General features: G+C 51.7%; 1 protein-coding gene across 1 annotated transcript in view; it reads left to right on the forward strand.

Moving 5' to 3' along the window:
• PPM1G (protein phosphatase, Mg2+/Mn2+ dependent 1G) overlaps positions 1-27,778 on the forward strand; it is a gene marked incomplete in the record, with an annotated part of 375,123 nt that overhangs the window by 152,275 nt on the left and 195,070 nt on the right. The window contains 1 exon segment of the mRNA XM_053710941.1: positions 1,916-2,001. Coding sequence (XP_053566916.1) covers positions 1,916-2,001 — 86 coding nt within the window.

The raw sequence follows: 27,778 nt of genomic DNA on the forward strand, positions 1-27,778 counted from the left end.
GGCTAAGATACTACCTGTCAGCGGTAGGCTAAAATACTACCTGTCAGCGGTAGGCTAAGATACTACCTGTCAGCGGTCGGTAGGCTAAGATACTACCTGTCAGCGGTCGGTAGGCTAAGATACTACCTGTCAGCGGTCGGTAGGCTAAGATACTACCTGTCAGCGGTCGGTAGGCTAAGATACTACCTGTCAGCGGTCGGTAGGCTAAGATACTACCTGTCAGCGGTCGGTAGGCTAAGATACTACCTGTCAGCGGTCGGTAGGCTAAGATACTACCTGTCAGCGGTCGGTAGGCTAAGATACTACCTGTCAGCGGTCGGTAGGCTAAGATACTACCTGTCAGCGGTCGGTAGGCTAAGATACTACCTGTCAGCGGTCGGTAGGCTAAGATACTACCTGTCAGCGGTCGGTAGGCTAAGATACTACCTGTCAGCGGTCGGTAGGCTAAGATACTACCTGTCAGCGGTCGGTAGGCTAAGATACTACCTGTCAGCGGTCGGTAGGCTAAGATACTACCTGTCAGCGGTCGGTAGGCTAAGATACTACCTGTCAGCGGTCGGTAGGCTAAGATACTACCTGTCAGCGGTCGGTAGGCTAAGATACTACCTGTCAGCGGTCGGTAGGCTAAGATACTACCTGTCAGCGGTCGGTAGGCTAAGATACTACCTATATGTTGAGAAACAAAGAAGAGAAAGATGACGGCACTACCCCACTGTCCCACCTTGTATTCTTATCTCATATGTTGTATGAGAAATGGTAATAGTATACTCGAGGACTTAGGTGCTGTACATTGGGAGAAACAGACTAGAAGGTATCAATTGCTAAACGCAATTGAAAGAATGTACTTGATTAGCACTCAACAGCATGGGGTCAAATACTTGCCAATGAAACCATAGGTAAAGAAGCCCAACATAGGGCGGATTTAAAACTTAACTTTTAATTAGAATATTAAAATTAATAAAAAAAATTAAAAAAATCAGACAGTGTGATGGTGAAAGAATGCGACTCAGAAGAAGTTACCTAATTCTATATATATTGTAATTTCCCGGTATGCTCTCCAGAGGATGTAAATTAAAAGGGTGCTACATACACCTCGTGTGTCACCCTCGTTATTAGGGTCATATATCGCATTTGAGGTGTGGTTGTCCCACTTATCATTGTACTTTCCTCTGTGAGATGGGTGTGAGTGATAATAATCACTTGTTGTGGACCTGGGTTGGGGGTGTCCCCACCGGCTCTCAAAATGTTAATATATGATAATTAATGATTATATAATGTTCTGCATAATACCCCACGGGTGTCTTTCACTCAAAGATGGTTTAAACAGTATTTACACCTTCTATATTTGTGACACAAATGATCACTTATGGATTGAGAGTATTGGTATTGATGTGTTAATAACATACAACATATACCACATAATATCGATTCCACTTTTTAATCTCTATAGAATGCGATTGGCCACCTGGTGTATATATGTAAGTTATCAATAGTAACACCCTAGGTTGGGGTAGCACTACTGTACTAAATAGTGTGGTTCTTACTTATCAGTTGATAACTTATAGTGGGGTACTATATAGAATATTATATAATCATTAATTATTATGTATTATAATAATTTCCAAGGTGTATTTAATTATATATCCTATCGGATCACTTTCGCTCTCAAACTACACACTGACCAAAGAGGAATAGTGTACTTTCTAAACGACTTTATTGCTGCAAAACCCACAGACAATACAGAACTCTGCTGTGAGATGGAAGAATTAGAACTACAAAACATTCACCCCTCACGTGCGCTCACTGTTGGCACATTGGGGCCGACAACATCTCTATGTTTATTTGGTGCAAAGTCATTCTATACTCTGTCCCTTGTTCGGTGACCTGTTTAACATGCCGATCAATGTCTTTACAGGGGAAGAGGTGGCTCTGTACTGCTCGAAGTACTTACCTGACATTATCAAGGATCAGAAAGCTTACAAGGAAGGCAAACTGCAGAAGGTAAGGTATTTCATGTGTGACAGTGAGGGGATGTGTGTGTGCGGCAGGAGGTATTCCTAACCGTGAGTGAGAGGACGTGTGTGTGCGGCAGGAGGTATTCCTAACCGTGAGTGAGAGGACGTGTGTGTGCGGCAGGAGGTATTCCTCTCTATAACTGGTGCATGTGTGTGAGTGAGAGGACGTGTGTGTGCGGCAGGAGGTATTCCTCTCTATAACTGGTGCATGTGTGTGAGTGAGAGGACGTGTGTGTACGGCAGGAGGTATTCCTCTCTATAACTGGTGCATGTGTGTGAGTGAGAGGACGTGTGTGTGCGGCAGGAGGTATTCCTCTCTCTATAACTGGTGCATGTGTGTGAGTGAGAGGACGTGTGTGTGCGGCAGGAGGTATTCCTCTCTCTATAACTGGTGCATGTGTGTGAGTGAGAGGACGTGTGTGTGTGCGGCAGGAGGTATTCCTCTCTATAACTGGTGCATGTGTGTGAGTGAGAGGACGTGTGTGTACGGCAGGAGGTATTCCTCTCTATAACTGGTGCATGTGTGTGAGTGAGAGGACGTGTGTGTGCGGCAGGAGGTATTCCTCTCTATAACTGGTGCATGTGTGTGAGTGACAGGACGTGTGTGTGCGGCAGGAGGTATTCCTCTCTCTATAACTGGTGCATGTGTGAGTGAGAGGACGTGTGTGTGCGGCAGGAGGTATTCCTCTATAACTGGTGCATGTGTGAGTGAGAGGACGTGTGTGTGCGGCAGGAGGTATTCCTCTCTATAACTGGTGCATGTGTGTGAGTGAGAGGACGTGTGTGTGCGGCAGGAGGTATTCCTCTATAACTGGTGCATGTGTGAGTGAGAGGACGTGTGTGTGCGGCAGGAGGTATTCCTCTCTATAACTGGTGCATGTGTGTGAGTGAGAGGACGTGTGTGTGCGGCAGGAGGTATTCCTCTCTATAACTGGTGCATGTGTATGTGAGTGAGAGGACGTGTGTGTGCGGCAGGAGGTATTCCTCTCTATAACTGGTGCATGTGTGTGAGTGAGAGGACGTGTGTGTGCGGCAGGAGATATTCCTCTATAACTGGTGCATGTGTGTGAGTGAGAGGACGTGTGTGTGCGGCAGGAGGTATTCCTCTCTATAACTGGTGCATGTGTGTGAGTGAGAGGACGTGTGTGTGCGGCAGGTGGTATTCCTCTCTAACTGGTGCATGTGTGTGAGTGAGAGGACGTGTGTGCGCGGCAGGAGGTATTCCTCTCTAACTGGTGCATGTGTGTGAGTGAGAGGACGTGTGTGTGCGGCAGGAGGTATTCCTCTCTATAACTGGTGCATGTATGTGAGTGAGAGGACGTGTGTGTGCGGCAGGAGATATTCCTCTCTATAACTGGTGCATGTGTGTGAGTGAGAGGACGTGTGTGTACGGCAGGAGGTATTCCTCTCTATAACTGGTGCATGTGTGTGAGTGAGAGGACGTGTGTGTGCGGCAGGAGGTATTCCTCTCTCTATAACTGGTGCATGTGTGTGAGTGAGAGGACGTGTGTGTGCGGCAGGAGGTATTCCTCTCTATAACTGGTGCATGTGTGTGAGTGAGAGGACGTGTGTGTGCGGCAGGAGGTATTCCTCTCTATAACTGGTGCGTGTGTGTGCGGCAGGAGGTATTCCTCTCTATAACTGGTGCATGTGTGTGAGTGAGAGGACGTGTGTGTGCGGCAGGAGGTATTCCTCTCTATAAAGGGTGCATGTGTGTGAGTGAGAGGACGTGTGTGTGCGGCAGGAGGTATTCCTCTCTATAACTGGTGCATGTGTGTGAGTGAGAGGACGTGTGTGTGCGGCAGGAGGTATTCCTCTCTATAACTGGTGCATGTGTGTGAGTGAGAGGACGTGTGTGTGCGGCAGGAGGTATTCCTCTCTATAACTGGTGCATGTGTGTGAGTGAGAGGACGTGTGTGCGGCAGGAGGTATTCCTCTCTATAACTGGTGCATGTGTGTGAGAGGACGTGTGTGTGTGGCAGGAGGTATTCCTCTCTATAACTGGTGCATGTGTGTGAGTGAGAGGGACGTGTGTGTGCGGCAGGAGGTATTCCTCTCTATAACTGGTGCATGTATGTGAGTGAGAGGACGTGTGTGTGCGGCAGGAGGTATTCCTCTCTATAACTGGTGCATGTGTGTGAGTGAGAGGACGTGTGTGTGCGGCAGGAGGTATTCCTCTCTATAACTGGTGCATGTGTGTGAGTGACAGGACGTGTGTGTGCGGCAGGAGGTATTCCTCTCTATAACTGGTGCATGTGTGTGAGTGAGAGGACGTGTGTGTGCGGCAGGAGGTATTCCTCTCTAACTGGTGCATGTGTGTGAGTGAGAGGACGTGTGTGTGCGGCAGGAGGTATTCCTCTCTATAACTGGTGCATGTGTGAGTGAGAGGACGTGTGTGTGTGCGGCAGGAGGTATTCCTCTCTATAACTGGTGCATGTGTGTGAGTGAGAGGACGTGTGTGTGCGGCAGGAGGTATTCCTCTATAACTGGTGCATGTGTGTGAGTGAGAGGACGTGTGTGTGCGGCAGGAGGTATTCCACTCTAACTGGTGCATGTGTGTGAGTGAGAGGACGTGTGTGTGCGGCAGGAGGTATTCCTCTCTATAACTGGTGCATGTGTGTGACTGAGAGGACGTGTGTGTGCGGCAGGAGGTATTCCTCTCTATAACTGGTGCATGTGTGTGAGTGAGAGGACGTGTGTGTGCGGCAGGAGGTATTCCTCTCTATAACTGGTGCATGTGTGTGAGTGAGAGGACGTGTGTGTGCGGCAGGAGGTATTCCTCTCTAACTGGTGCTTGTGTGTGAGTGAGAGGACGTGTGTGTGCGGCAGGAGGTATTCCTCTCTATAACTGGTGCATGTGTGTGAGTGAGAGGACGTGTGTGTGTGCGGCAGGAGGTATTCCTCTCTATAACTGGTGCACGTGTGTGAGTGAGAGGACGTGTGTGTGCGGCAGGAGGTATTCCTCTCTATAACTGGTGCATGTGTGTGAGTGAGAGGACGTGTGTGTGCGGCAGGAGGTATTCCTCTCTCTATAACTGGTGCATGTGTGTGTTAGTGAGAGGACGTGTGTGTGCGGCAGGAGGTATTCCTCTCTCTATAACTGGTGCATGTGTGTGAGTGAGAGGACGTGTGTGTGCGGCAGGAGGTATTCCTCTCTATAACTGGTGCATGTGTGTGAGTGAGAGGACGTGTGTGTGCGGCAGGAGGTATTCCTCTCTATAACTGGTGCATGTGTGTGTGAGTGAGAGGACGTGTGTGTGCGGCAGGAGGTATTCCTTTCTATAACTGGTGCATGTGTGAGTGAGAGGACGTGTGTGTGCGGCAGGAGGTATTCCTCTCTATAACTGGTGCATGTGTATGTGAGTGAGAGGACGTGTGTGTGCGGCAGGAGGTATTCCTCTCTATAACTGGTGCATGTGTGTGAGTGAGAGGACGTGTGTGTGTGCGGCAGGAGGTATTCCTCTCTATAACTGGTGCATGTGTGTGAGTGAGAGGACGTGTGTGTGTGCGGCAGGAGGTATTCCTCTCTATAACTGGTGCATGTGTGTGAGTGAGAGGACGTGTGTGTGTGCGGCAGGAGGTATTCCTCTCTATAACTGGTGCATGTGTGTGAGTGAGAGGACGTGTGTGTGTGCGGCAGGAGATATTCCTCTCTATAACTGGTGCATGTGTGAGTGAGAGGACGTGTGTGTGCGGCAGGAGGTATTCCTCTCTATAACTGGTGCATGTGTGTAAGTGAGAGGACGTGTGTGTGCGGCAGGAGGTATTCCTCTCTATAACTGGTGCATGTGTGTGAGTGAGAGGACGTGTGTGTGCGGCAGGAGGTATTCCTCTCTATAACTGGTGCATGTGTGTGAGTGAGAGGACGTGTGTGTGTGCGGCAGGAGGTATTCCTCTCTATAACTGGTGCATGTGTGTGAGTGAGAGGACGTATTCCTCTCTATAACTGGTGCATGTGTGTGAGTGAGAGGACGTGTGTGTGCGGCAGGAGGTATTCCTCTCTATAACTGGTGCATGTGTGTGTGAGTGAGAGGACGTGTGTGTGCGGCAGGAGGTATTCCTCTCTAACTGGTGCTTGTGTGTGAGTGAGAGGGACGTGTGTGTGCGGCAGGAGGTATTCCTCTCTATAACTGGTGCATGTGTGTGAGTGAGAGGACGTGTGTGTGCGGCAGGAGGTATTCCTCTCTAACTGGTGCTTGTGTGTGAGTGAGAGGGACGTGTGTGTGCGGCAGGAGGTATTCCTCTCTATAACTGGTGCATGTGTGTGAGTGAGAGGACGTGTGTGTGCGGCAGGAGGTATTCCTCTCTATAACTGGTGCATGTGTGTGAGTGAGAGGACGTGTGTGTGCGGCAGGAGGTATTCCTCTCTATAACTGGTGCATGTGTGTGAGTGAGAGGACGTGTGTGTGCGGCAGGAGGTATTCCTCTCTAACTGGTGCATGTGTGTGAGTGAGAGGACGTGTGTGTGCGGCAGGAGGTATTCCTCTCTATAACTGGTGCATGTGTGTGAGTGAGAGGATGTGTGTGTGCGGCAGGAGGTATTCCTCTCTAACTGGTGCATGTGTGTGAGTGAGAGGACGTGTGTGTGCGGCAGGAGATATTCCTCTCTATAACTGGTGCATGTGTGTGAGTGAGAGGACGTGTGTGTGCGGCAGGAGGTATTCCTCTCTATAACTGGTGCATGTGTGTGAGTGAGAGGACGTGTGTGTGTGCGGCAGGAGGTATTCCTCTCTATAACTGGTGCATGTGTGTGAGTGAGAGGACATGTGTGTGTGCGGCAGGAGGTATTCCTCTCTCTATAACTGGTGCATGTGTGTGAGTGAGAGGACATGTGTGTGTGCGGCAGGAGGTATTCCTCTCTATAACTGGTGCATGTGTGTGAGTGAGAGGACGTGTGTGTGCGACAGGAGGTATTCCTCTCTATAACTGGTGCATGTGTGTGAGTGAGGGGACGTGTGTGTGCGGCAGGAGATATTCCTCTCTATAACTGGTGCATGTGTGTGAGTGAGAGGACGTGTGTGTGCGGCAGGAGGTATTCCTCTCTATAACTGGTGCATGTGTGTGAGTGAGAGGGACGTGTGTGTGCGGCAGGAGGTATTCCTCTCTATAACTGGTGCATGTGTGTGAGTGAGAGGACGTGTGTGTGCGGCAGGAGGTATTCCTCTCTATAACTGGTGCATGTGTGTGAGTGAGAGGACGTGTGTGTGCGGCAGGAGGTATTCCTCTCTATAACTGGTGCATGTGTGTGAGTGAGAGGACGTGTGTGTGCGGCAGGAGGTATTCCTCTCTATAACTGGTGCATGTGTGTGAGTGAGTGAGAGGGACGTGTGTGTGCGGCAGGAGATATTCCTCTCTATAACTGGTGCATGTGTGTGAGTGAGAGGACGTGTGTGTGCGGCAGGAGGTATTCCTCTCTATAACTGGTGCATGTGTGAGTGAGAGGACGTGTGTGTGCGGCAGGAGGTATTCCTCTCTATAACTGGTGCATGTGTGTGAGTGAGAGGACGTGTGTGTACGGCAGGAGGTATTCCTCTCTATAACTGGTGCATGTGTGTGAGTGAGAGGACGTGTGTGTGCGGCAGGAGGTATTCCTCTCTATAACTGGTGCATGTAGTGTGAGTGAGAGGACGTGTTGTGTGCGGCAGGAGGTATTCCTCTCTATAACTGGTGCATGTGTGTGAGTGAGAGGACGTGTGTGTGCGGCAGGAGGTATTCCTCTCTATAACTGGTGCATGTGTGTGAGTGAGAGGACGTGTGTGTGCGGCAGGAGGTATTCCTCTCTATAACTGGTGCATGTGTGTGAGTGAGAGGACGTGTGTGTGCGGCAGGAGGTATTCCTCTCTATAACTGGTGCATGTGTGTGAGTGAGAGGACGTGTGTGTGCGGCAGGAGGTATTCCTCTCTATAACTGGTGCATGTGTGTGAGTGAGAGGACGTGTGTGTGCGGCAGGAGGTATTCCTCTCTATAACTGGTGCATGTGTGTGAGTGAGAGGACGTGTGTGTGCGGCAGGAGGTATTCCTCTCTATAACTGGTGCATGTGTGTGAGTGAGAGGACGTGTGTGTGCGGCAGGAGATATTCCTCTCTATAACTGGTGCATGTGTGTGAGTGAGAGGACGTGTGTGTGCGGCAGGAGGTATTCCTCTCTATAACTGGTGCATGTGTGTGAGTGAGAGGACGTGTGTGTGCGGCAGGAGGTATTCCTCTCTATAACTGGTGCATGTGTGTGAGTGAGAGGACGTGTGTGTGCGGCAGGAGGTATTCCTCTCTATAACTGGTGCATGTGTGTGAGTGAGAGGACGTGTGTGTGCGGCAGGAGGTATTCCTCTCTATAACTGGTGCATGTGTGTGAGTGAGAGGACGTGTGTGTGCGGCAGGAGGTATTCCTCTCTATAACTGGTGCATGTGTGTGAGTGAGAGGACGTGTGTGTGCGGCAGGAGGTATTCCTCTCTATAACTGGTGCATGTGTGTGAGTGAGAGGACGTGTGTGTGCGGCAGGAGGTATTCCTCTCTCTATAACTGGTGCATGTGTGTGAGTGAGAGGACGTGTGTGTGCGGCAGGAGGTATTCCTCTCTATAACTGGTGCATGTGTGTGAGTGAGAGGACGTGTGTGTGCGGCAGGAGGTATTCCTCTCTATAACTGGTGCATGTGTGTGAGTGAGAGGACGTGTGTGTGCGGCAGGAGGTATTCCTCTCTATAACTGGTGCATGTGTGTGAGTGAGAGGACGTGTGTGTGCGGCAGGAGGTATTCCTCTCTATAACTGGTGCAGTGTGTGAGTGAGAGGACGTGTGTGTGCGGCAGGAGGTATTCCTCTCTCTATAACTGGTGCATGTGTGTGAGTGAGAGGGACGTGTGTGTGCGGCAGGAGGTATTCCTCTCTATAACTGGTGCATGTGTGTGAGTGAGAGGGACGTGTGTGTGCGGCAGGAGGTATTCCTCTCTATAACTGGTGCATGTGTGTGAGTGAGAGGACGTGTGTGTGCGGCAGGAGGTATTCCTCTCTATAACTGGTGCATGTGTGTGAGTGAGAGGACGTGTGTGTGCGCAAGGAGGTATTCCTCTCTATAACTGGTGCATGTGTGTGAGTGAGAGGACGTGTGTGTGCGGCAGGAGGTATATCCTCTCTATAATCTGGTGCATGTGTGTGAGTGAGAGGACATGTGTGTGCGGCAGGAGGTATCCTCTCTAAACTGGTGCATGTGTGTGAGTGAGAGGACATGTGTGTCACGGCAGGAGGTATTCCTCTCTATAACTGGTGCATGTGTGTGAGTGAGAGGACGTGTGTGTGCGGCAGGAGGTATTCCCTCTCTATAACTGGTGCATGTGTGTGAGTGAGAGGACGTGTGTGTGTGCGGCGGAGGTATTCCTCTCTATAACTGGTGCATGTGTGTGAGTGAGAGGACGTGTGTGTACGGCAGGAGGTATTCCTCTCTATAACTGGTGCATGTGTGTGAGTGAGAGGACGTGTGTGTGCGGCAGGAGGTATTCCTCTCTATAACTGGTGCATGTGTGTAGTGAGAGGGACGTGTGTGTGCGGCAGGAGGTATTCCTCTCTATAACTGTGTGCATGTGAGTGAGTGACAGGACGTGTGTGTGCGGCAGGAGGTATTCTCTCTATAACAGGTGCATGTGTTGAGTGAGGGGACGTGTGTGTGCGGCAGGAGGTATTCCCTCTCTATAAACTGGTGCAAGTGTGTGAGTGAGAGGGACGTGTGTGTGCGGCAGGAGGTATTCCTCTCTATAACTGGTGCATGTGTGGAGTGAGAGGACGTGTGTGTGCGGCAGGAGGTATCCTCTCTATAACTGGTGCATGTGTAGTGAGTGAGGAGGACGTGTGTGTGCGGCAGGAGGTATTCTCTCTCTATACACTGGTGCAATGTGTGATGAGTGAGAGGACCGTGTGTGTGCGGCAGGAGGTATTCCTCTCTATAACTGGTGCATGTGTGTGAGTGAGAGGACGTGTGGTGCGGCAGGAGGTATTCCTCTCTATAACTGGTGCATGTGTGTGAGTGAGAGGACGTGTTGTGTGCGGCAGGAGGTATTCCTCTCTATAACTGGTGCATGTTGTGAGTGAGAGGACGTGTGTGTGCGGCAGAGAGTATTCCTCTCTATAACTGGTGCATGTGTGTGAGTGAGAGGACGTGTGTGTGCGGCAGGAGGTATTCCTCTCTATAACTGGTGCATGTGTGTGAGTGAGAGGACGTGTGTGTGAGGCAGGATGTATATCCTCTCTATAACTGGTGCCTTGTGGTGTGAGGACGTGTGAGCGGCAGGAGGTATTCCCTCTCTATAACTGGTGCATGTGTGGCGTGAGAGGACGTGTGTGCGGACAGAGGTATTCTCTCTATAACTGGTGCATGTGTGTGAGTGAGAGGACGTGTGTGTGCGGCAAGGAGGTATTCCTCTCTCATAACTGGTGCATGTGTGTGAGTGAGAGGACGTGTGTGTGCGGCAGGAGGTATTCCTCTCTATAACTGGGCATGTGTGTGAGTGAGAGACGTGAGTGTGCGGCAGGAGGTATTCCTCCTTATTAACTGTGCATGTGTGTGAGTAGACGTGTGTGTGCGGCAGAGGTATTTCCTCTCTATAACTGGTGCATGTGTGTGAGTGAGAGGACGTGTGTGTGTGCGGCAGGAGGTATTCCCTCTCTATACTGGTGCACTGTGTGTGAGTGAGAGGACGTGTGTGTGCGGCAGGAGGTATTCCTCTCTATAACTGGTGCATGTGTGTGAGTGAGAGGACGTGTGTGTGCGGCAGGAGGTATTCCTCTCTATAACTGGTGCATGTGTGTGAGTGAGAGGACGTGTGTGTGCGGCAGGAGGTATTCCTCTCTATAACTGGTGCATGTGTGTGTGTGAGTGGTCGTGTGTGTGCGGCAGGAGGTATTCCTCTCTATAACTGGTGCATGTGTGTGAGTGAGAGGACGTGTGTGTGCGGCAGGAGGTATTCCTCTCTATAACTGGTGCATGTGTGTGAGTGAGAGGACGTGTGTGTGCGGCAGGAGGTATTCCTCTCTATAACTGGTGCATGTGTGTGAGTGAGAGGACGTGTGTGTGCGGCAGGAGGTATTCCTCTCTATAACTGGTGCATGTGTGTGAGTGAGAGGACGTGTGTGTGCGGCAGGAGGTATTCCTCTCTATAACTGGTGCATGTGTGTGAGTGAGAGGACGTGTGTGTGCGGCAGGAGGTATTCCTCTCTATAACTGGTGCATGTGTGTGAGTGAGAGGACGTGTGTGTGCGGCAGGAGGTATTCCTCTCTATAACTGGTGCATGTGTGTGAGGACGTGTGTGCGCGGCAGGAGGTATTCCTCTCTATAACTGGTGCATGTGTGTGAGTGAGAGGACGTGTGTGTGCGGCAGGAGGTATTCCTAACCGTGAGTGAGAGGACGTGTGTGTGCGGCAGGAGGTATTCCTCTCTATAACTGGTGCATGTGTGTGAGTGAGAGGACTTGTGTGTGCGGCAGGAGGTATTCCTCTCTGTAACTGGTGCATGTGTGTGAGTGAGAGGGACGTGTGTGCGCGGCAGGAGGTATTCCTCTCTAACTGGTGCATGTGTGTGAGTGAGAGGACGTGTGTGTGCGGCAGGAGGTATTCCTCTCTATAACTGGTGCATGTGTGTGAGGACGTGTGTGTGCGGCAGGAGGTATTCCTCTCTAACTGGTGCATGTGTGTGAGTGAGAGGACGTGTGTACGGCAGGAGGTATTCCTCTCTATAACTGGTGCATGTGTGTGAGTGAGAGGACGTGTGTGTACGGCAGGAGGTATTCCTCTCTATAACTGGTGCATGTGTGTGAGTGAGGGGACGTGTGTGTGCGGCAGGAGGTATTCCTCCTCTCTATAACTGGTGCATGTGTGTGAGTGAGAGGACGTGTGTGTGTGCGGCAGGAGGTATTCCTCTCTATAACTGGTGCATGTGTATGAGTGAGAGGACGTGTGTGTGCGGCAGGAGGTATTCCTCTCTATAACTGGTGCATGTGTGTGAGTGAGAGGACGTGTGTGTGCGGCAGGAGGTATTCCTCTCTATAACTGGTGCATGTGTGTGAGTGAGAGGACGTGTGTGTGCGGCAGGAGGTATTCCTCTCTATAACTGGTGCATGTGTGTGAGTGAGAGGACGTGTGTGTGCGGCAGGAGGTATTCCTCTCTATAACTGGTGCATGTGTTTGAGTGAGAGGACGTGTGTGTGCGGCAGGAGGTATTCCTCTCTATAACTGGTGCATGTGTGTGAGTGAGAGGACGTGTGTGTGCGGCAGGAGGTATTCCTCTCTATAACTGGTGCATGTGTGTGAGTGAGAGGACGTGTGTGTGCGGCAGGAGGTATTCCTCTCTATAACTGGTGCATGTGTGTGAGTGAGAGGACGTGTGTGTGCGGCAGGAGGTATTCCTCTCTATAACTGGTGCATGTGTGTGAGTGAGAGGACGTGTGTGTGCGGCAGGAGGTATTCCTCTCTATAACTGGTGCATGTGTGTGAGTGAGAGGACGTGTGTGTGCGGCAGGAGGTATTCCTCTCTATAACTGGTGCATGTGTGTGAGTGAGAGGACGTGTGTGTGTGCGGCAGGAGGTATTCCTCTCTATAACTGGGTGCATGTGTGTGAGTGAGAGGACGTGTGTGTGCGGCAGGAGGTATTCCTCTCTATAACTGGTGCATGTGTGTGAGTGAGAGGACGTGTGTGTGCGGCAGGAGGTATTCCTCTCTATAACTGGTGCATGTGTGTGAGTGAGAGGACGTGTGTGTGCGGCAGGAGGTATTCCTCACTATAACTGGTGCATGTGTGTGAGTGAGAGGACGTGTGTGGTGCGGCAGGAGGTATTCCTCTCTATAACTGGTGCATGTGTGTGAGTGAGAGGACGTGTGTGTGCGGCAGGAGGTATTCCTCTCTATAACTGGTGCATGTGTGTGAGTGAGAGGACGTGTGTGTGCGGCAGGAGGTATTCCTCTCTATAACTGGTGCATGTGTGGAGTGAGAGGACGTGTGTGTGCGGCAGGAGGTATTCTCTCTATAACTGGTGCATGTGTGTGAGTGAGAGGACGTGTGTGTGCGGCAGGAGGTATTCCCTCCTCTATAACTGGTGCATGTGTGTGAGTGAGAGGACGTGTGTGTGCGGCAGGAGGTATTCCTCTCTATAACTGGTGCATGTGTGTGAGTGAGAGGACGTGTGTGTGCGGCAGGAGGTATTCCTCTCTATAACTGGTGCATGTGTGTGAGTGAGAGGACGTGTGTGTGCGGCAGGAGGTATTCCTCTCTATAACTGGTGCATGTGTGTGAGTGAGAGGAGTGTGTGTGCGGCAGGAGGTATTCCTCTCTATAACTGGTGCATGTGTGTGAGTGAGAGGACGTGTGTGTGCGGCAGGAGGTATTCTCTCTATAACTGGTGCATGTGTGTGAGTGAGAGGACGTGCTGTGTGCGGCAGGAGGTATTCCTCTCTATAACTGGTGCATGTGTGTGAGTGAGAGGACGTGTGTGTGCGGCAAGGAGGTATTCCTCTCTATAACTGGTGCATGTGTGTGAGAGGACGTGTGTGCGCGCAGGAGGTATTCCTCTCTATAACTGGTGCATGTGTGTGAGTGAGAGGACGTGTGTGTGCGGCAGGAGGTATCTCTCTATACTGGTGCAGGTGAGGAGGACGTGTGTGTGCGGCAGGAGGTATTCCTCTCTATAACTGGTGCATGTGTGTGAGTGAGAGGACGTGTGTGTGCGGCAGGAGGTATTCCTCTCTATAACTGGTGCATGTGTGTGAGTGAGAGGACGTGTGTGTGCGGCAGGAGGTATTCCTAACCGTGAGTGAGAGGACGTGTGTGTGCGGCAGGAGGTATTCCTCTCTATAACTGGTGCATGTGTGTGAGTGAGAGGACGTGTGTGTGCGGCAGGAGGTATTCCTCTCTATAACTGGTGCATGTGTGTGAGTGAGAGGACGTGTGTGTGCGGCAGGAGGTATTCCTCTCTATAACTGGTGCATGTGTGTGAGTGAGAGGACGTGTGTGGTGCGGCAGGAGGTATTCCTCTCTATAACTGGTGCATGTGTGTGTGCGGCAGGAGGTATTCCTCTCTATAACTGGTGCATGTGTGTGAGTGAGAGGACGTGTGTGTGCGGCAGGAGGTATTCCTCTCTATAACTGGTGCATGTGTGTGAGTGAGAGGACGTGTGTGTGCGGCAGGAGGTATTCCTCTCTATAACTGGTGCATGTGTGTGAGTGAGAGGACGTGTGTGTGCGGCAGGAGGTATTCCTCTCTATAACTGGTGCATGTGTGTGAGTGAGAGGACGTGTGTGTGCGGCAGGAGGTATTCCTCTCTATAACTGGTGCATGTGTGTGAGTGAGAGGACGTGTGTGTGCGGCAGGAGGTATTCCTCTCTATAACTGGTGCATGTGTGTGAGTGAGAGGACGTGTGTGTGCGGCAGGAGGGTATTCCTCTCTATAACTGGTGCATGTGTATGTGAGTGAGAGGGACGTGTGTGTGCGGCAGGAGGTATTCCTCTCTATAACTGGTGCATGTGTGTGAGTGAGAGGGACGTGTGTGTGCGGCAGGAGGTATTCCTCTCTATAACTGGTGCATGTGTGTGAGTGAGAGGACGTGTGTGTGCGGCAGGAGGTATTCCTCTCTATAACTGGTGCATGTGTGTGAGTGAGAGGACGTGTGTGTGCGGCAGAGGTTCTTCCTCTCTCTAACTGGTGCATGTGTGTGAGTGATGAGGACGTGTGTGTGTCGCAGGAGGTATTCCTCTCTTTAATGGTGCATGTGTGTGAGTGAGAGGACGATGTGTGTGGGCGGAGGTATTCCTCTCTCTTATAACTGGTGATGTGTGTGAGTGAGAGGACGTGTGTGTGCGGCCAGGAGGTTATTCTCTCTATAATGGTGCTGTGTGTGAGTGAGAGGGACGTGTGTGTACGGCAGGAGGTATTCCTCTCTATAAATGGTGCATGTGTGTGAGTGAGAGGACGTGTGTGTGCGGCAGGAGGTATTCCTCTCTATAACTGGTGGATGATGGGGAGTGAGAGGACGTGTGTGTGCGGCAGGAGGTATTCCTCTCTATAACTGGTGCATGTTAGTGTGAGTGAGAGGACGTGTGTGTGCGGCAGGAGGTATTCCTCTCTATAACTGGTGCATGTGTTGAGTGAGAGGACGTGTGTGTACGGCAGGAGGTATTCCTCTCTATAACTGTTGCATGTGTGTGAGTGAGAGGACGTGTGTGTGCGGCAGGAGGTATTCCTCTCTATAACTGGTGCATGTGTTGTGAGTGAGAGGACGTGTGTGTGCGGCAGGAGGTATTCCTCTCTATAACTGTGCATGTGTGTTGAGAGGACGTGTGTGCGGCAGGAGGTATTCCTCTCTATAACTGGGTGCATGTGTGTGAGTGAGAGGACGTGTGTGTGCGGCAGGAGGTATTCCTCTCTATAACTGGTGCATGTGTGTGAGTGAGAGGACGTGTGTGTGCGGCAGGAGGTATTCCTCTCTATAACTGGTGCATAGAGTGTGGTGAGAGGGGACGTGTGTGTGCGGCAGGAAGGTATTCCTCTCTATTAACTGGTGCATATGTGTGTGAGTGAGAGGACGTGTGTGTGCGGCAGGAGGTATTCCTCTCTCTATAACTGGTGCATGTGTGTGAGTTGAGGAGGACGTGGTGTGTGCGCAGGAGGTATTCCTCTCTAAAACAGGTGCATGTGTGTGTTGAGTGAGAGGGACGTGTGTGTGCGGCAGGAGGTATCCATCTCTATAACTGGTGCATGTGTGTGAAGTGAGAGGGACGTGTGTGTAGCGGCAGGATGTATTCCTCTCTATAACTGGTGCATGTGTGTGAGTGAGAGGACGTTGGTGATGCGGCAGGAGGTATTCCTCTCTATAAACTGGTGCATGGTGTGAGTGATACGTGTGACGGCAGGAGGTATTCCTCTCCTATAACTGGTGCATGTGTGTGAGGTGAGAGGGACGTGTGTGTGCGGCAAGTGGTATTCCTCTCCTATAACTGGTGCATGTGTGTGAGTGAGAGGGAGTGTGTGTAGCGGCAAGGGAGGTATGCCTCCTCCTATAAACTGGTGCATGTGAGTGAGTGAGAGGAACGAGTGTGTGCGGGGGGGGGGGGAACAGGAGGTATTCCTCTCTATAACTGGTGCATGGTTGTGAGTGAGGAGGACGTGTGTGTGCGGCAGGAGGTATTCCTCTCTATAACTGGTGCATGTGTGTGAGTGAGAGGACGTGTGTGTGCGGCAAGGAGGTATTCCTCTCTATAACTGGTGCATGTGTGTGAGTGAGAGGACGTGTGTGTGTGCGGCAGGAGGTATTCCTCTCTATAACTGGTGCATGTGTGTGAGTGAGAGGACGTGTGTGTGCGGCAGGAGGTATCCTCTCTATAAACTGGTGCATGTGTGGAGTGAGGGGACGTGTGTGTGCGGCAGGAGGTATTCCTCTCTATAACTGGTGCATGTGGTGTGTGAGTGGACGTGTGTGTGCGGCAGGAGGTATTCCTCTCTATAACTGGTGCATGTGTGTGAGTGAGAGGACGTGTGTGTGCGGCAGGAGGTATTCCTCTCTATAACTGGTGCATGTGTGTGAGTGAGAGGACGTGTGTGTGCGGCAGGAGGTATTCCTCTCTATAACTGGTGCATGTGTGTGAGTGAGAGGACGTGTGTGTGCGGCAGGAGGTATTCCTCTCTATAACTGGTGCATGTGTGTGAGTGAGAGGACGTGTGTGTGCGGCAGGAGGTATTCCTCTCTATAACTGGTGCATGTGTGTGAGTGAGAGGACGTGTGTGTGCGGCAGGAGGTATTCCTCTCTATAACTGGTGCATGTGTGTGAGTGAGAGGACGTGTGTGTGCGGCAGGAGGTATTCCTCTCTATAACTGGTGCATGTGTGTGAGTGAGAGGACGTGTGTGTGCGGCAGGAGGTATTCCTCTCTATAACTGGTGCATGTGTGTGAGTGAGAGGACGTGTGTGTGCGGCAGGAGGTATTCCTCTCTATAACTGGTGCATGTGTGTGAGTGAGAGGACGTGTGTGTGCGGCAGGAGGTATTCCTCTCTATAACTGGTGCATGTGTGTGTAGTGAGAGGACGTGGTGTGTGCGGGAGGAGGTAGTCCTCTCTATAAATAGTGCATGTGTGTGAGTGAGAGGACGTGGTGTGCGGCAGGAGGTATTCCTCTCTATATCTGGTGCTTGTGTGTGTGTGAGATGTTGTGTGTGCGGCAGGAGGTATTCCTCTCTATAACTGGTGCATGTGTGTGAGTGAGAGGGACGTGTGTGTACGGCAGGAGGTATTCCTCTCTATAACTGGTGCATGTGTGTGAGTGAGAGGACGTGTGTGTGCGGCAGGAGGTATTCCTCTCTATAACTTGAGAATGTGTGAGTGAGAGAGGACGTGTGTGTAGCGGCAGGAGGGTATTCCTCTCTATAACTGGTGCATGTGTGGTGAGTGAGAGGACGTGTGTGTGCGGCAGGAGGTATTCCTCTCTATAACTGGTGCATTGTGTGTGAGTGAGAGGACGTGTGTGTGCGGCAGGAGGTATATCCTCTCTATAACTGGTGCATGTGTGGTGAGGTGAGAGACGTGTGTGTGCGGCAGGAGGTATTCCTCTCTATAACTGGTGCACTGTGTGTGGAGTGAGCAGGACGTGTGTGTGCGGCAGGAGGTTTCCTCTCTATAACTGTGCATGTGTGACGAGTGAGAGGACGTGTGTTGTGCGGCAGGAGGTATTCATCTCTATAACTGGTGGCATGTGGTGTGAGTGAGAGGACGTGTGTGTAGCGGCAGGCGGTATTCCCTCTCGATAACGGGTGCATCGTGTGTGAGTGAGAGGACGTGTGGTGTGTGCGGCAGGAGGTATTCCTCTCTATAACTGGTGCATGGTGTGTGAGTGAGAGGGACGTGGTGTGTGACGGCTGGAGGTATTCCTCTCTATAACTGGTGCATGTGTGTGAGGTGAGAGGGACGTGTGTGTGCGGCAAGTGGTATTCGCTCCTATAACTGGTGCATGTGTGTGAGTGAGAGGGACGTGGTGTGTAGCGGCAGGAGGTATGCCCTCTCTATAAACTGGTGCATTGTGTGACTGAGAGGAACGTGTGGTGGCCAGGAGGTATTCCTCTCTATAACTGGTGCATGGTGTGTGGAGTGAGAGGGACGTGTTGTGTCGGCAGGAGTATTCCTCTCTATAACTGGTGCATGTGTGTGAGTGAGAGGACGTGGTGTGCGGCAGAGGTATTCCTCTCTATAACTGGTGCATGTTGTGAGTGAGAGGACGTGTGTGTGCGGCAGGAGGTATTCCTCATAACTGGTGCATGTGTGAGTGAGAGGACGTGTGTGCGGCAGGAGGTATTCCTCTCTATAACTGGTGCATGTGTGTGAGTGAGAGGACGGGTGTGCGGCAGGAGGTATTCCTCTCTATAACTGGTGCAGTGTGTGATGAGAGGACGTGTGTGCGGCAGGAGGTATTCCTCTCTATAACTGGTGCATGTGTGTGAGTGAGAGGACGTGTGTTGCGGCAGGAGGTATTCCTCTCTATAACTGGTGCATGTATGTGAGTGAGAGGACGTGTTGTGCGCAGGAGGTATTCCTCTCTATAAAGGTGCATGTGTGTGAGTGAGAGACGTGTGTGTTCGGCAGGAGGTATTCCTCTCTATAACATGGTGCATGTGTGTGAGTGAGAGGACGTGTGTGTGCGGCAGGAGGTATTCCTCTCTATAACTGGTGCATGTGTGTGAGTGAGAGGACGTGTGTGTGCGGCAGGAGGTATTCCTCTCTATTAACTGGTGCATGTGTGTGAGTGAGAGGACGTGTGTGTGCGGCAGGAGGTATTCCTCTCTATAACTGGTGCATGTGTGTGAGTGAGAGGACGTGTGTGTGCGGCAGGAGGTATTCCTTCTCTATAACTGGTGCATGTTGTGAGTGAGAGGACGTGTGTGTGCGGCAGGAGGTATTCTCTCTATAACTGGTGCATGTGTGTGAGTGAGGAGGCACGGTGTGTGGTGCGGCAGGAGGTATTCCTCTCTATAACTGGTGCATGTGTTTGAGTGAGAGGGACGTGTGTGTGCGGCAGGAGGTATTCCTCTCTATAACTGGTGAATGTATGTGAGGTGAGAGGACGTAGTGTGTGCGGCAGGAGGTATTCCTCTCTATAACTGGTGCATGTGTGTGAGAGAGAGGACGTGTGTGTGCGGCAGGAGGTATTCCTCTATAACTGGTGCATGTGTGTGAGTGAGAGGGACGTGTGTGTGCGGCAGGAGGTATTCCTCTCTATAACTGGTGCATGTGTGTGAGTGAGAGGACGTGTGTGTGCGGCAGGAGGTATTCCTCTCTATAACTGGTGCATGTGTGTGAGTGAGAGGGACGTGTGTGTGCGGCAGGAGGTATTCCTCTCTATAACTGGTGCATGTGTGTGAGTGAGAGGACGTGTGTGTGCGGCAGGAGGTATTCCTCTCTATAACTGGTGCATGTGTGTGTGAGTGAGAGGACGTGTGTGTGCGGCAGGAGGTATTCCTCTCTATAACTGGTGCATGTGTGTGAGTGAGAGGACGTGTGTGTGCGGCAGGAGGTATTCCTCTCTATAACTGGTGCATGTGTGTGAGTGAGAGGACGTGTGTGTGCGGCAGGAGGTATTCCTCTCTATAACTGGTGCATGTGTGTGAGTGAGAGGACGTGTGTGTGCGGCAGGAGGTATTCCTCTCTATAACTGGTGCATGTGTGTGAGTGAGAGGACGTGTGTGTGCGGCAGGAGGTATTCCTCTCTATAACTGGTGCATGTGTGTGAGTGAGAGGACGTGTGTGTGCGGCAGGAGGTATTCCTCTCTATAACTGGTGCATGTGTGTGAGTGAGAGGACGTGTGTGTGCGGCAGGAGGTATTCCTCTCTATAACTGGTGCATGTGTGTGAGTGAGAGGACGTGTGTGTGCGGCAGGAGGTATCCTCTCTATAACTGGTGCATGTGTGTGAGTGAGAGGACGTGTGTGTGCGGCAGGAGGTATTCCTCTCTATAACTGGTGCATGTGTGTGAGTGAGAGGACGTGTGTGTGCGGCAGGAGGTATTCCTCTCTATAACTGGTGCATGTGTGTGAGTGAGAGGACGTGTGTGTGCGGCAGGAGGTATTCCTCTCTATAACTGGTGCATGTGTGTGAGTGAGAGGGACGTGTGTGTGCGGCAGGAGGTATTCCTCTCTATAACTGGTGCATGTGTGTGAGTGAGAGGACGTGTGTGTGCGGCAGGAGGTATTTCCTCTCTATAACTGGTGCATGTGTGTGAGTGAGAGGACGTGTGTGTGCGGAGGAGGTATCCTCTCTATAACTGGTGCATGTGTGTGAGTGAGAGGACGTGTGTGTGTGCGGCAGGAGGTATTCCTCTCTATAACTGGTGCATGTGTGTGAGTGAGAGGACGTGTGTGTGCGGCAGGAGGTATTCCTCTCTATAACTGGTGCCATGTGTGTGAGTGAGAGGACGTGTGTGTGCGGCAGGAGGTATTCCTCTCTATAACTGGTGCATGTGTGTGAGGTGAGAGGACGTGTGTGTGCGGCAGGAGGTATTCCTCTCTATAACTGGTGCATGTGTGTGAGTGAGAGGACGTGTGTGTGCGGCAGGAGGTATTCCTCTCTATAACTGGTGCATGTGTGTGAGTGAGAGGACGTGTGTGTGCGGCAGGAGGTATTCCTCTCTATAACTGGTGCATGTGTGTGAGTGAGAGGACGTGTGTGTGCGGCAGGAGGTATTCCTCTCTATAACTGGTGCATGTGTGTGAGTGAGAGGACGTGTGTGCGGCAGGAGGTATTCCTCTCTATAACTGGTGCATGTGTGTGTGTGCGGCAGGAGGTATTCCTCTCTATAACTGGTGCATGTGTGTGAGTGAGAGGACTGTGTGCGGCAGGAGGTATTCCTCTCTATAACTGGTGCTTGTGTGTGTGAGAGGGACGTGTGTGTGCGGCAGGAGGTATTCCTCTCTATAACTGGTGCATGTGTGTGAGTGAGAGGACGTGTGTGCGGCAGGAGGTATTCCTCTCTATAACTGGTGCATGTGTTGAGTGAGGGACGTGTGTGTGCGGCAGGAGTATTCCTCTCTATAACTGGTGCATGTGTGTGAGTGAGGGACGTGTGTGCGCAGGAGGTATTCCTCTCTATAATGGTGATGTGAGTGGAGTGAGAGGACGTTGTGTGTACGGCAGGAGGTATTCCTTCTCTCTATAACTGGTGCATCGTGTGTGAAGTGCAGAGGGCCGTGTGTGTGCTGGCAGGAGGTATTCCTCTCTATAAACTGGAGACATGTGTGTGAGTGAGAGGACGTGTGTTGTGCGGGCAGGAGGTATTCCTCTACTATAACTGGTGCATGTGAGTGAGTGATCGAGCGACGTGTGTGTGCGGCAGGAGGTATTTCCTCTCTATACTGGTGATGTTGTGTGTGTGAGTGAGAGGCGTCGTGTGTGCGGCAGGAAGGGTATTCCTACACTACTGGTGCAGTGTGAGTGAGAGGCACGTGTGTGTTGCGGCCAGGAGGGTATTCCTTCTCTCTATAACTGGCTGCATGTATTGTGAGTGAGACGGACGTGTGTGTGCGGGCAGGAGGTATTCATCTCTAAAACTGAGTGCATGTGTCGTGAGTGAGAGGACGTGTGTGTGCGGCCAGGAGGTATTCCTCTCCTATAAATGGCCGCATGTGTGTGAGTGAGAGGACGTGTGTGTGCGGCAGGAGGTATTCCTCTCTATAACTGGTGCATGTGTGTGAGTGAGAGGACGTGTGTGTGCGGCAGGAGGTATTCCTCTCTATAACTGGTGCATGTGTGTGAGTGAGAGGACGTGTGTGTGCGCCAGGAGGTATTCCTCTCTATAACTGGTGCATGTGTGTGAGTGAGAGGACGTGTGTGTGCGGCAGGAGGTATTCCTCTCTATAACTGGTGCATGTGTGTGAGTGAGAGGACGTGTGTGTGCGGCAGGAGGTATTCCTCTCTATAACTGGTGCATGTGTGTGAGTGAGAGGACGTGTGTGTGCGGCAGGAGGTATTCCTCTCTATAACTGGTGCATGTGTGTGAGTGAGAGGACGTGTGTGTGCGGCAGGAGGTATTCCTCTCTATAACTGGTGCATGTGTGTGAGAGAGAGGACGTGTGTGTGCGGCAGGAGGTATTCCTCTCTATAACTGGTGCATGTGTGTGAGTGAGAGGACGTGTGTGTGCGGCAGGAGGTATTCCTCTCTATAACTGGTGCATGTGTGTGAGTGAGAGGACGTGTGTGTGCGGCAGGAGGTATTCCTCTCTATAACTGGTGCATGTGTGTGTGTGAGAGGACGTGTGTGTAGCGGCAGGAGGTATTCCTCTCTATAACTGGTGCATGTGTGTGAGTGAGAGGACGTGTGTGTGCGGCAGGAGGTATTCCTCTCTATAACTGGTGCATGTGTGTGAGTGAGAGGACGTGTGTGTGCGGCAGGAGGTATTCCTCTCTATAACTGGTGCATGTGTGTGAGTGAGAGGACGTGTGTGTGCGGCAGGAGGTATTCCTCTCTATAACTGGTGCATGTGTGTGAGTGAGAGGACGTGTGTGTGCGGCAGGAGGTATTCCTCTCTATAACTGGTGCATGTGTGTGTGCGGCAGGAGGTATTCCTCTCTATAACTGGTGCATGTGTGTGAGTGAGAGGGACGTGTGTGTGCGGCAGAGAGGTATTCCTCCTCTATACCTGGATATTGCATGAGTGTGAGTAGAGGACGTGTGTGTGCGGGCCAGAGGTATTCCTCTCTATAACTGGTGCATGTGTTGTGAGTGAGAAGGACGTGTGTGTGCGGGCAAGGAGGTATCCTCTCTATATAACTGGTGCAATGTGTGTGAGTGAGTGAGACGTTGTGTGTGCGGCAGGAGGTATTCCTCTCTATAACTTGGTGCATGTGGTGTGAGTAGAGAGGACGTGTGTGTGCGGCAGGAGAGTATTCCTCTCTATAACTGGTGCATGGTGTGTGATGTGAGAGGACGTGTGTGTGCGGCTAGGAGGTATTCCTCTCTCTATAACTGGTGCATGTAGTGTGAGTGAGAGGACGTGTGTGTGCGGCATGGAGGTATTCCTCTCCTATAACTGGGTGCATGTGTGGTGAGTGAGAGGACGTGTGTGTGCGGCAGGAGGTATTCCTCTCTAATAACTGGTAGCATGTGTGTGAGTGAGAGGACGTGTGTGTGTGCGGCAGGAGGTATTCCTCTCTATAAACTGGTGCAGTGTGTGAGTGAGAGGACGTGTGTGTGCCGGCAGGAGGTATTCCTCTCTATAACTGGTGCATGTGTGTGAGTGAGAGGACGTGGTAGTGTGCGGCAGGAGGTATTCCTCTCTATAACTGGTGCATGTGTGTGAGTGACGAGGACGTGTGTGTGCGGCAGGAGGTATTCCTCTCTATAACTGGTGCATGTGTGTGAGTGAGAGAGTCCCGTGTGTGTGCAGGCAGGAGGTATTCCTCTCTCTATAAATGGTGCATGTGTGTGATGTGAGAGGAGGTCGTGTGTGTGTGCGGCAGGAGGTATTCCTCTCTATAACTGGTGCATGTGTGTGAGTGAGCGAGGACGTGTGTGTGCGGCAGGAGGTATCTCCTCTCTATAACTGGTGCAGTGTGCTGTGAGTGAGAGGACGCTGTGTGTGCGGCAGGAGGTATTCCTCTCTATAACTGGTGCATGTGTAGTGAAGGTGAGAGGACGTGTGTAGTGCGGCAGGAGGTATTCCTCTCTATAACTGGTGCATGTGTGTGGAGTGAGAGGACGTTGTGTGTGCGAGCAGGAGGTATTCCTCTCTATAAACTGGTGCATGTGTGTGAGGTGAGAGGACGTGTGTGTGCGGCAGGAGGTATTCCTCTCTATAATGGTGCATGTGTTGTGAGTGAGAGGACGTGTGTGTGCGGCAGGAGGTATTCTCTCTATAACTGGTGCATGTGTGTGAGTGAGAGGACGTGTGGTGTGCGGCAGGAGGTATTCCTCTCTATAACTGGTGCATGTGTGTGAGTGAGAGGGACGTGTGTGTGCGGCAGGAGGTATTCCTCTCTATAACTGGTGCATGTGTGTGAGTGAGTGGACGTGTGTGTGCGGCAGGAGGTATTCCTCTCTATAACTGGTGCATGTGTGTGTGAGAGGACGTGTGTGTGCGGCAGGAGGTATTCCTCTCTATAACTGGTGCATGTGTGTGAGTGAGAGGACGTGTGTGTGCGGCAGGAGGTATTCCTCTCTATAACTGGTGCATGTGTGTGAGTGAGAGGACGTGTGTGTGCGGCAGGAGGTATTCCTCTCTATAACTGGTGCATGTGTGTGAGTGAGAGGACGTGTGTGTGCGGCAGGAGGTATTCCTCTCTATAACTGGTGCATGTGTGTGAGTGACAGGACGTGTGTGTGCGGCAGGAGGTATTCCTCTCTATAACTGGTGCATGTGTGTGAGTGAGAGGACGTGTGTGTGCGGCAGGAGGTATTCCTCTCTATAACTGGTGCATGTGTGTGAGTGAGAGGACGTGTGTGTGCGGCAGGAGATATTCCTCTCTATAACTGGTGCATGTGTGTGAGTGAGAGGACGTGTGTGTGCGGCAGGAGGTATTCCTCTCTATAACTGGTGCATGTGTGTGAGTGAGAGGACGTGTGTGTGCGGCAGGAGGTATTCCTCTCTATAACTGGTGCATGTGTGTGAGTGAGAGGACGTGTGTGTGCGGCAGGAGGTATTCCTCTCTATAACTGGTGCATGTGTGTGAGTGAGAGGACGTGTGTGTGCGGCAGGAGGTATTCCTCTCTATAACTGGTGCATGTGTGTGAGTGAGAGGACGTGTGTGTGCGGCAGGAGGTATTCCTCTCTATAACTGGTGCATGTGTGTGAGTGAGAGGACGTGTGTGTGCGGCAGGAGGTATTCCTCTCTATAACTGGTGCATGTGTGTGAGTGAGAGGACGTGTGTGTGCGGCAGGAGGTATTCCTCTCTATAACTGGTGCATGTGTGTGAGTGAGAGGGGACGTGTGTGTGCGGCAGGAGGTATTCCTCTCTATAACTGGTGCATGTGTGTGAGTGAGAGGACGTGTGTGTGGCGGCAGGAGGTATTCCTCTCTATAACTGGTGCATGTGTGTGAGTGAGAGGACGTGTGTGTGCGGCAGGAGGTATTCCTCTCTATAACTGGTGCCATGTGTGTGAGTGAGAGGGACGTGTGTGTGCGGCAGGAGGTATTCCTCTCTATAACTGGTGCATGTGTGTGAGTGAGAGGACGTGTGTGTGCGGCAGGAGGTATTCTCTCTCTATAACTGGTGCATGTGGTGTGAGTGAGAGGACTGTGTGTGCGGCAGGAGGTATTCCTCTCTATAACTGGTGCATGTGTGTGAGTGAGAGGTCGTGTGTGTGCGGGCAGGAGGTATTCCTCTCTATAACTGGTGCATGTGTGTGAGTGAGAGGACGTGTGTGTGCGGCAGGAGGTATTCCTCTCTATAACTGGTGCATGTGTGTGAGTGAGAGGACGTGTGTGTGCGGCAGGAGGTATTCCTCTCTATAACTGGTGCATGTGTGTGAGTGAGAGGACGTGTGTGTGCGGCAGGAGGTATTCCTCTCTATAACTCGGTGCATGTGTGTGAGGAGAGGACGTGTGTGCGGCAGGAGGTATTCCTCTCTATAACTGGTGCATGTGTGTGAGTGAGAGGACGTGTGTGTGCGGCAGGAGGTATTCCTCTCTATAACTGGTGCATGTGTGTGAGAGATGGGACGTGTGTGTGCGGCAGGAGGTATTCCTCTCTATAACTGTGCATGTGTGTGAGTGAGAGGACGTGTGTGTGCGGCAGGAGGTATTCCTCTCTATAACTGGTGCATGTGTGTGAGTGAGAGGACGTGTGTGTACGACAGGAGGTATTCCTCTCTATAACTGGTGCATGTGTGTGAGTGAGAGGACGTGTGTGTGCGGCAGGAGGTATTCCTCTCTATAACTGGTGCATGTGTGAGTGAGAGGACGTGTGTGTGCGGCAGGAGGTATTCCTCTCTATAACTGGTGCATGTGTGTGAGTGAGAGGACGTGTTGTGTACGGCAGGAGGTATTCCTCTCTATAACTGGTGCATGTGTGTGAGTGAGAGGACGTGTGTGTGCGGCAGGAGGTATTCCTCTCTATAACTGGTGCATGTGTGTGAGTGAGAGGACGTGTGTGTGCGGCAGGAGGTATTCCTCTCTATAACTGGTGCATGTGTGTGAGTGAGAGGACGTGTGTGTGCGGCAGGAGGTATTCCTCTCTATAACTGGTGCATGTGTGTGAGTGAGAGGACGTGTGTGTGCGGCAGGAGGTATTCCTCTCTATAACTGGTGCATGTGTGTGAGTGAGAGGACGTGTGTGTGCGGCAGGAGGTATTCCTCTCTATAACTGGTGCATGTGTGTGAGTGAGAGGACGTGTGTGTGCGGCAGGAGGTATTCCTCTCTATAACTGGTGCATGTGTGTGAGTGAGAGGACGTGTGTGTGCGGCAGGAGGTATTCCTCTCTATAACTGGTGCATGTGTGTGAGTGAGAGGACGTGTGTGTGCGGCAGGAGGTATTCCTCTCTATAACTGGTGCATGTGTGTGAGTGAGAGGACGTGTGTGTGCGGCAGGAGGTATTCCTCTCTATAACTGGTGCATGTGTGTGAGGGGACGTGTGTGTGCGGCAGGAGGTATTCCTCTCTATAACTGGTGCATGTGTGTGAGTGAGAGGACGTGTGTGTGCGGCAGGAGGTATTTCTCTAACTGGGCATGTGTGTGAGTGAGAGGACGTGTGTGTGCGGCAGGAGGTTATTCCTCTCTATAACTGGTGCATGTGTGTGAGTGAGAGGACGTGTGTGTGCGGCAGGAGGTATTCCTCTCTATAACTTGGTGCATGTGTGTGAGTGAGAGGGACGATGTGTGCTGCGGCAGGAGGTATTCCTCTCTAACTGGTGCATGTGTGTGAGTGAGAGGACGTGTGTGTGTGCGGGCAGGAGGTATTCCTCTCTATAACTGGTGCATGTGTGTGAGTGACGATGAGTGTGTGTGCGGCAGGAGGTATTCCTCTCTAACTGGTGCATGTGTGTGAGTGAGAGGACGTGTGTGAGCGGCAGGAGGTATTCCTCTCTATAACTGGTGCATGTGTGTGAGTGAGAGGACGTGTGTGAGGCAGGAGGTATTCCTCTCTATAACTGGTGCATGTGTGTGAGTGAGAGGACGTGTGTGTGCGGGCAGGAGGTATTCCTCTCTCTATAACTGGTGCATGTGTGTGAGTGAGAGACGTGTGTGTGCGGCAGGAGGTATTCCTCTCTATAACTGGTGCATGTGTATGAGTGAGAGGACGTGTGTGTGCGGCAGGAGGTATTCCTCTCTATAACTGGTGCATGTGTGTGAGTGAGAGGACGTGTGTGTGCGGCAGGAGGTATTCCTCTCTCTATAACTGGTGCATGTGTGTGAGTGAGAGGACGTGTGTGTGCGGCAGGAGGTATTCCTCTCTCTATAACTGGTGCATGTGTGTGAGTGAGAGGACGTGTGTGCGGCAGGAGGTATTCCTCTCTATAACTGGTGCATGTGTGTGAGTGACAGGACGTGTGTGCGGCAGGAGGTATTCCTCTCTATAACTGGTGCATGTGTGTGAGTGAGAGGACGTGTGTGTGTGCGGCAGGAGGTATTCCTCTCTATAACTGGTGCATGTGTGTGAGTGAGAGGACGTGTGTGTGCGGCAGGAGGTATTCCTCTCTATAACTGGTGCATGTGTGTGAGTGAGAGGACGTGTGTGTGCGGCAGGAGGTATTCCTCTCTATAACTGGTGCATGTGTGTGAGTGAGAGGACGTGTGTGTGCGGCAGGAGGTATTCC

Source organism: Bombina bombina, chromosome 4, assembly GCF_027579735.1.
Source record: "Bombina bombina isolate aBomBom1 chromosome 4, aBomBom1.pri, whole genome shotgun sequence".
In the NCBI taxonomy this organism is placed as follows: domain Eukaryota; kingdom Metazoa; phylum Chordata; class Amphibia; order Anura; family Bombinatoridae; genus Bombina; species Bombina bombina.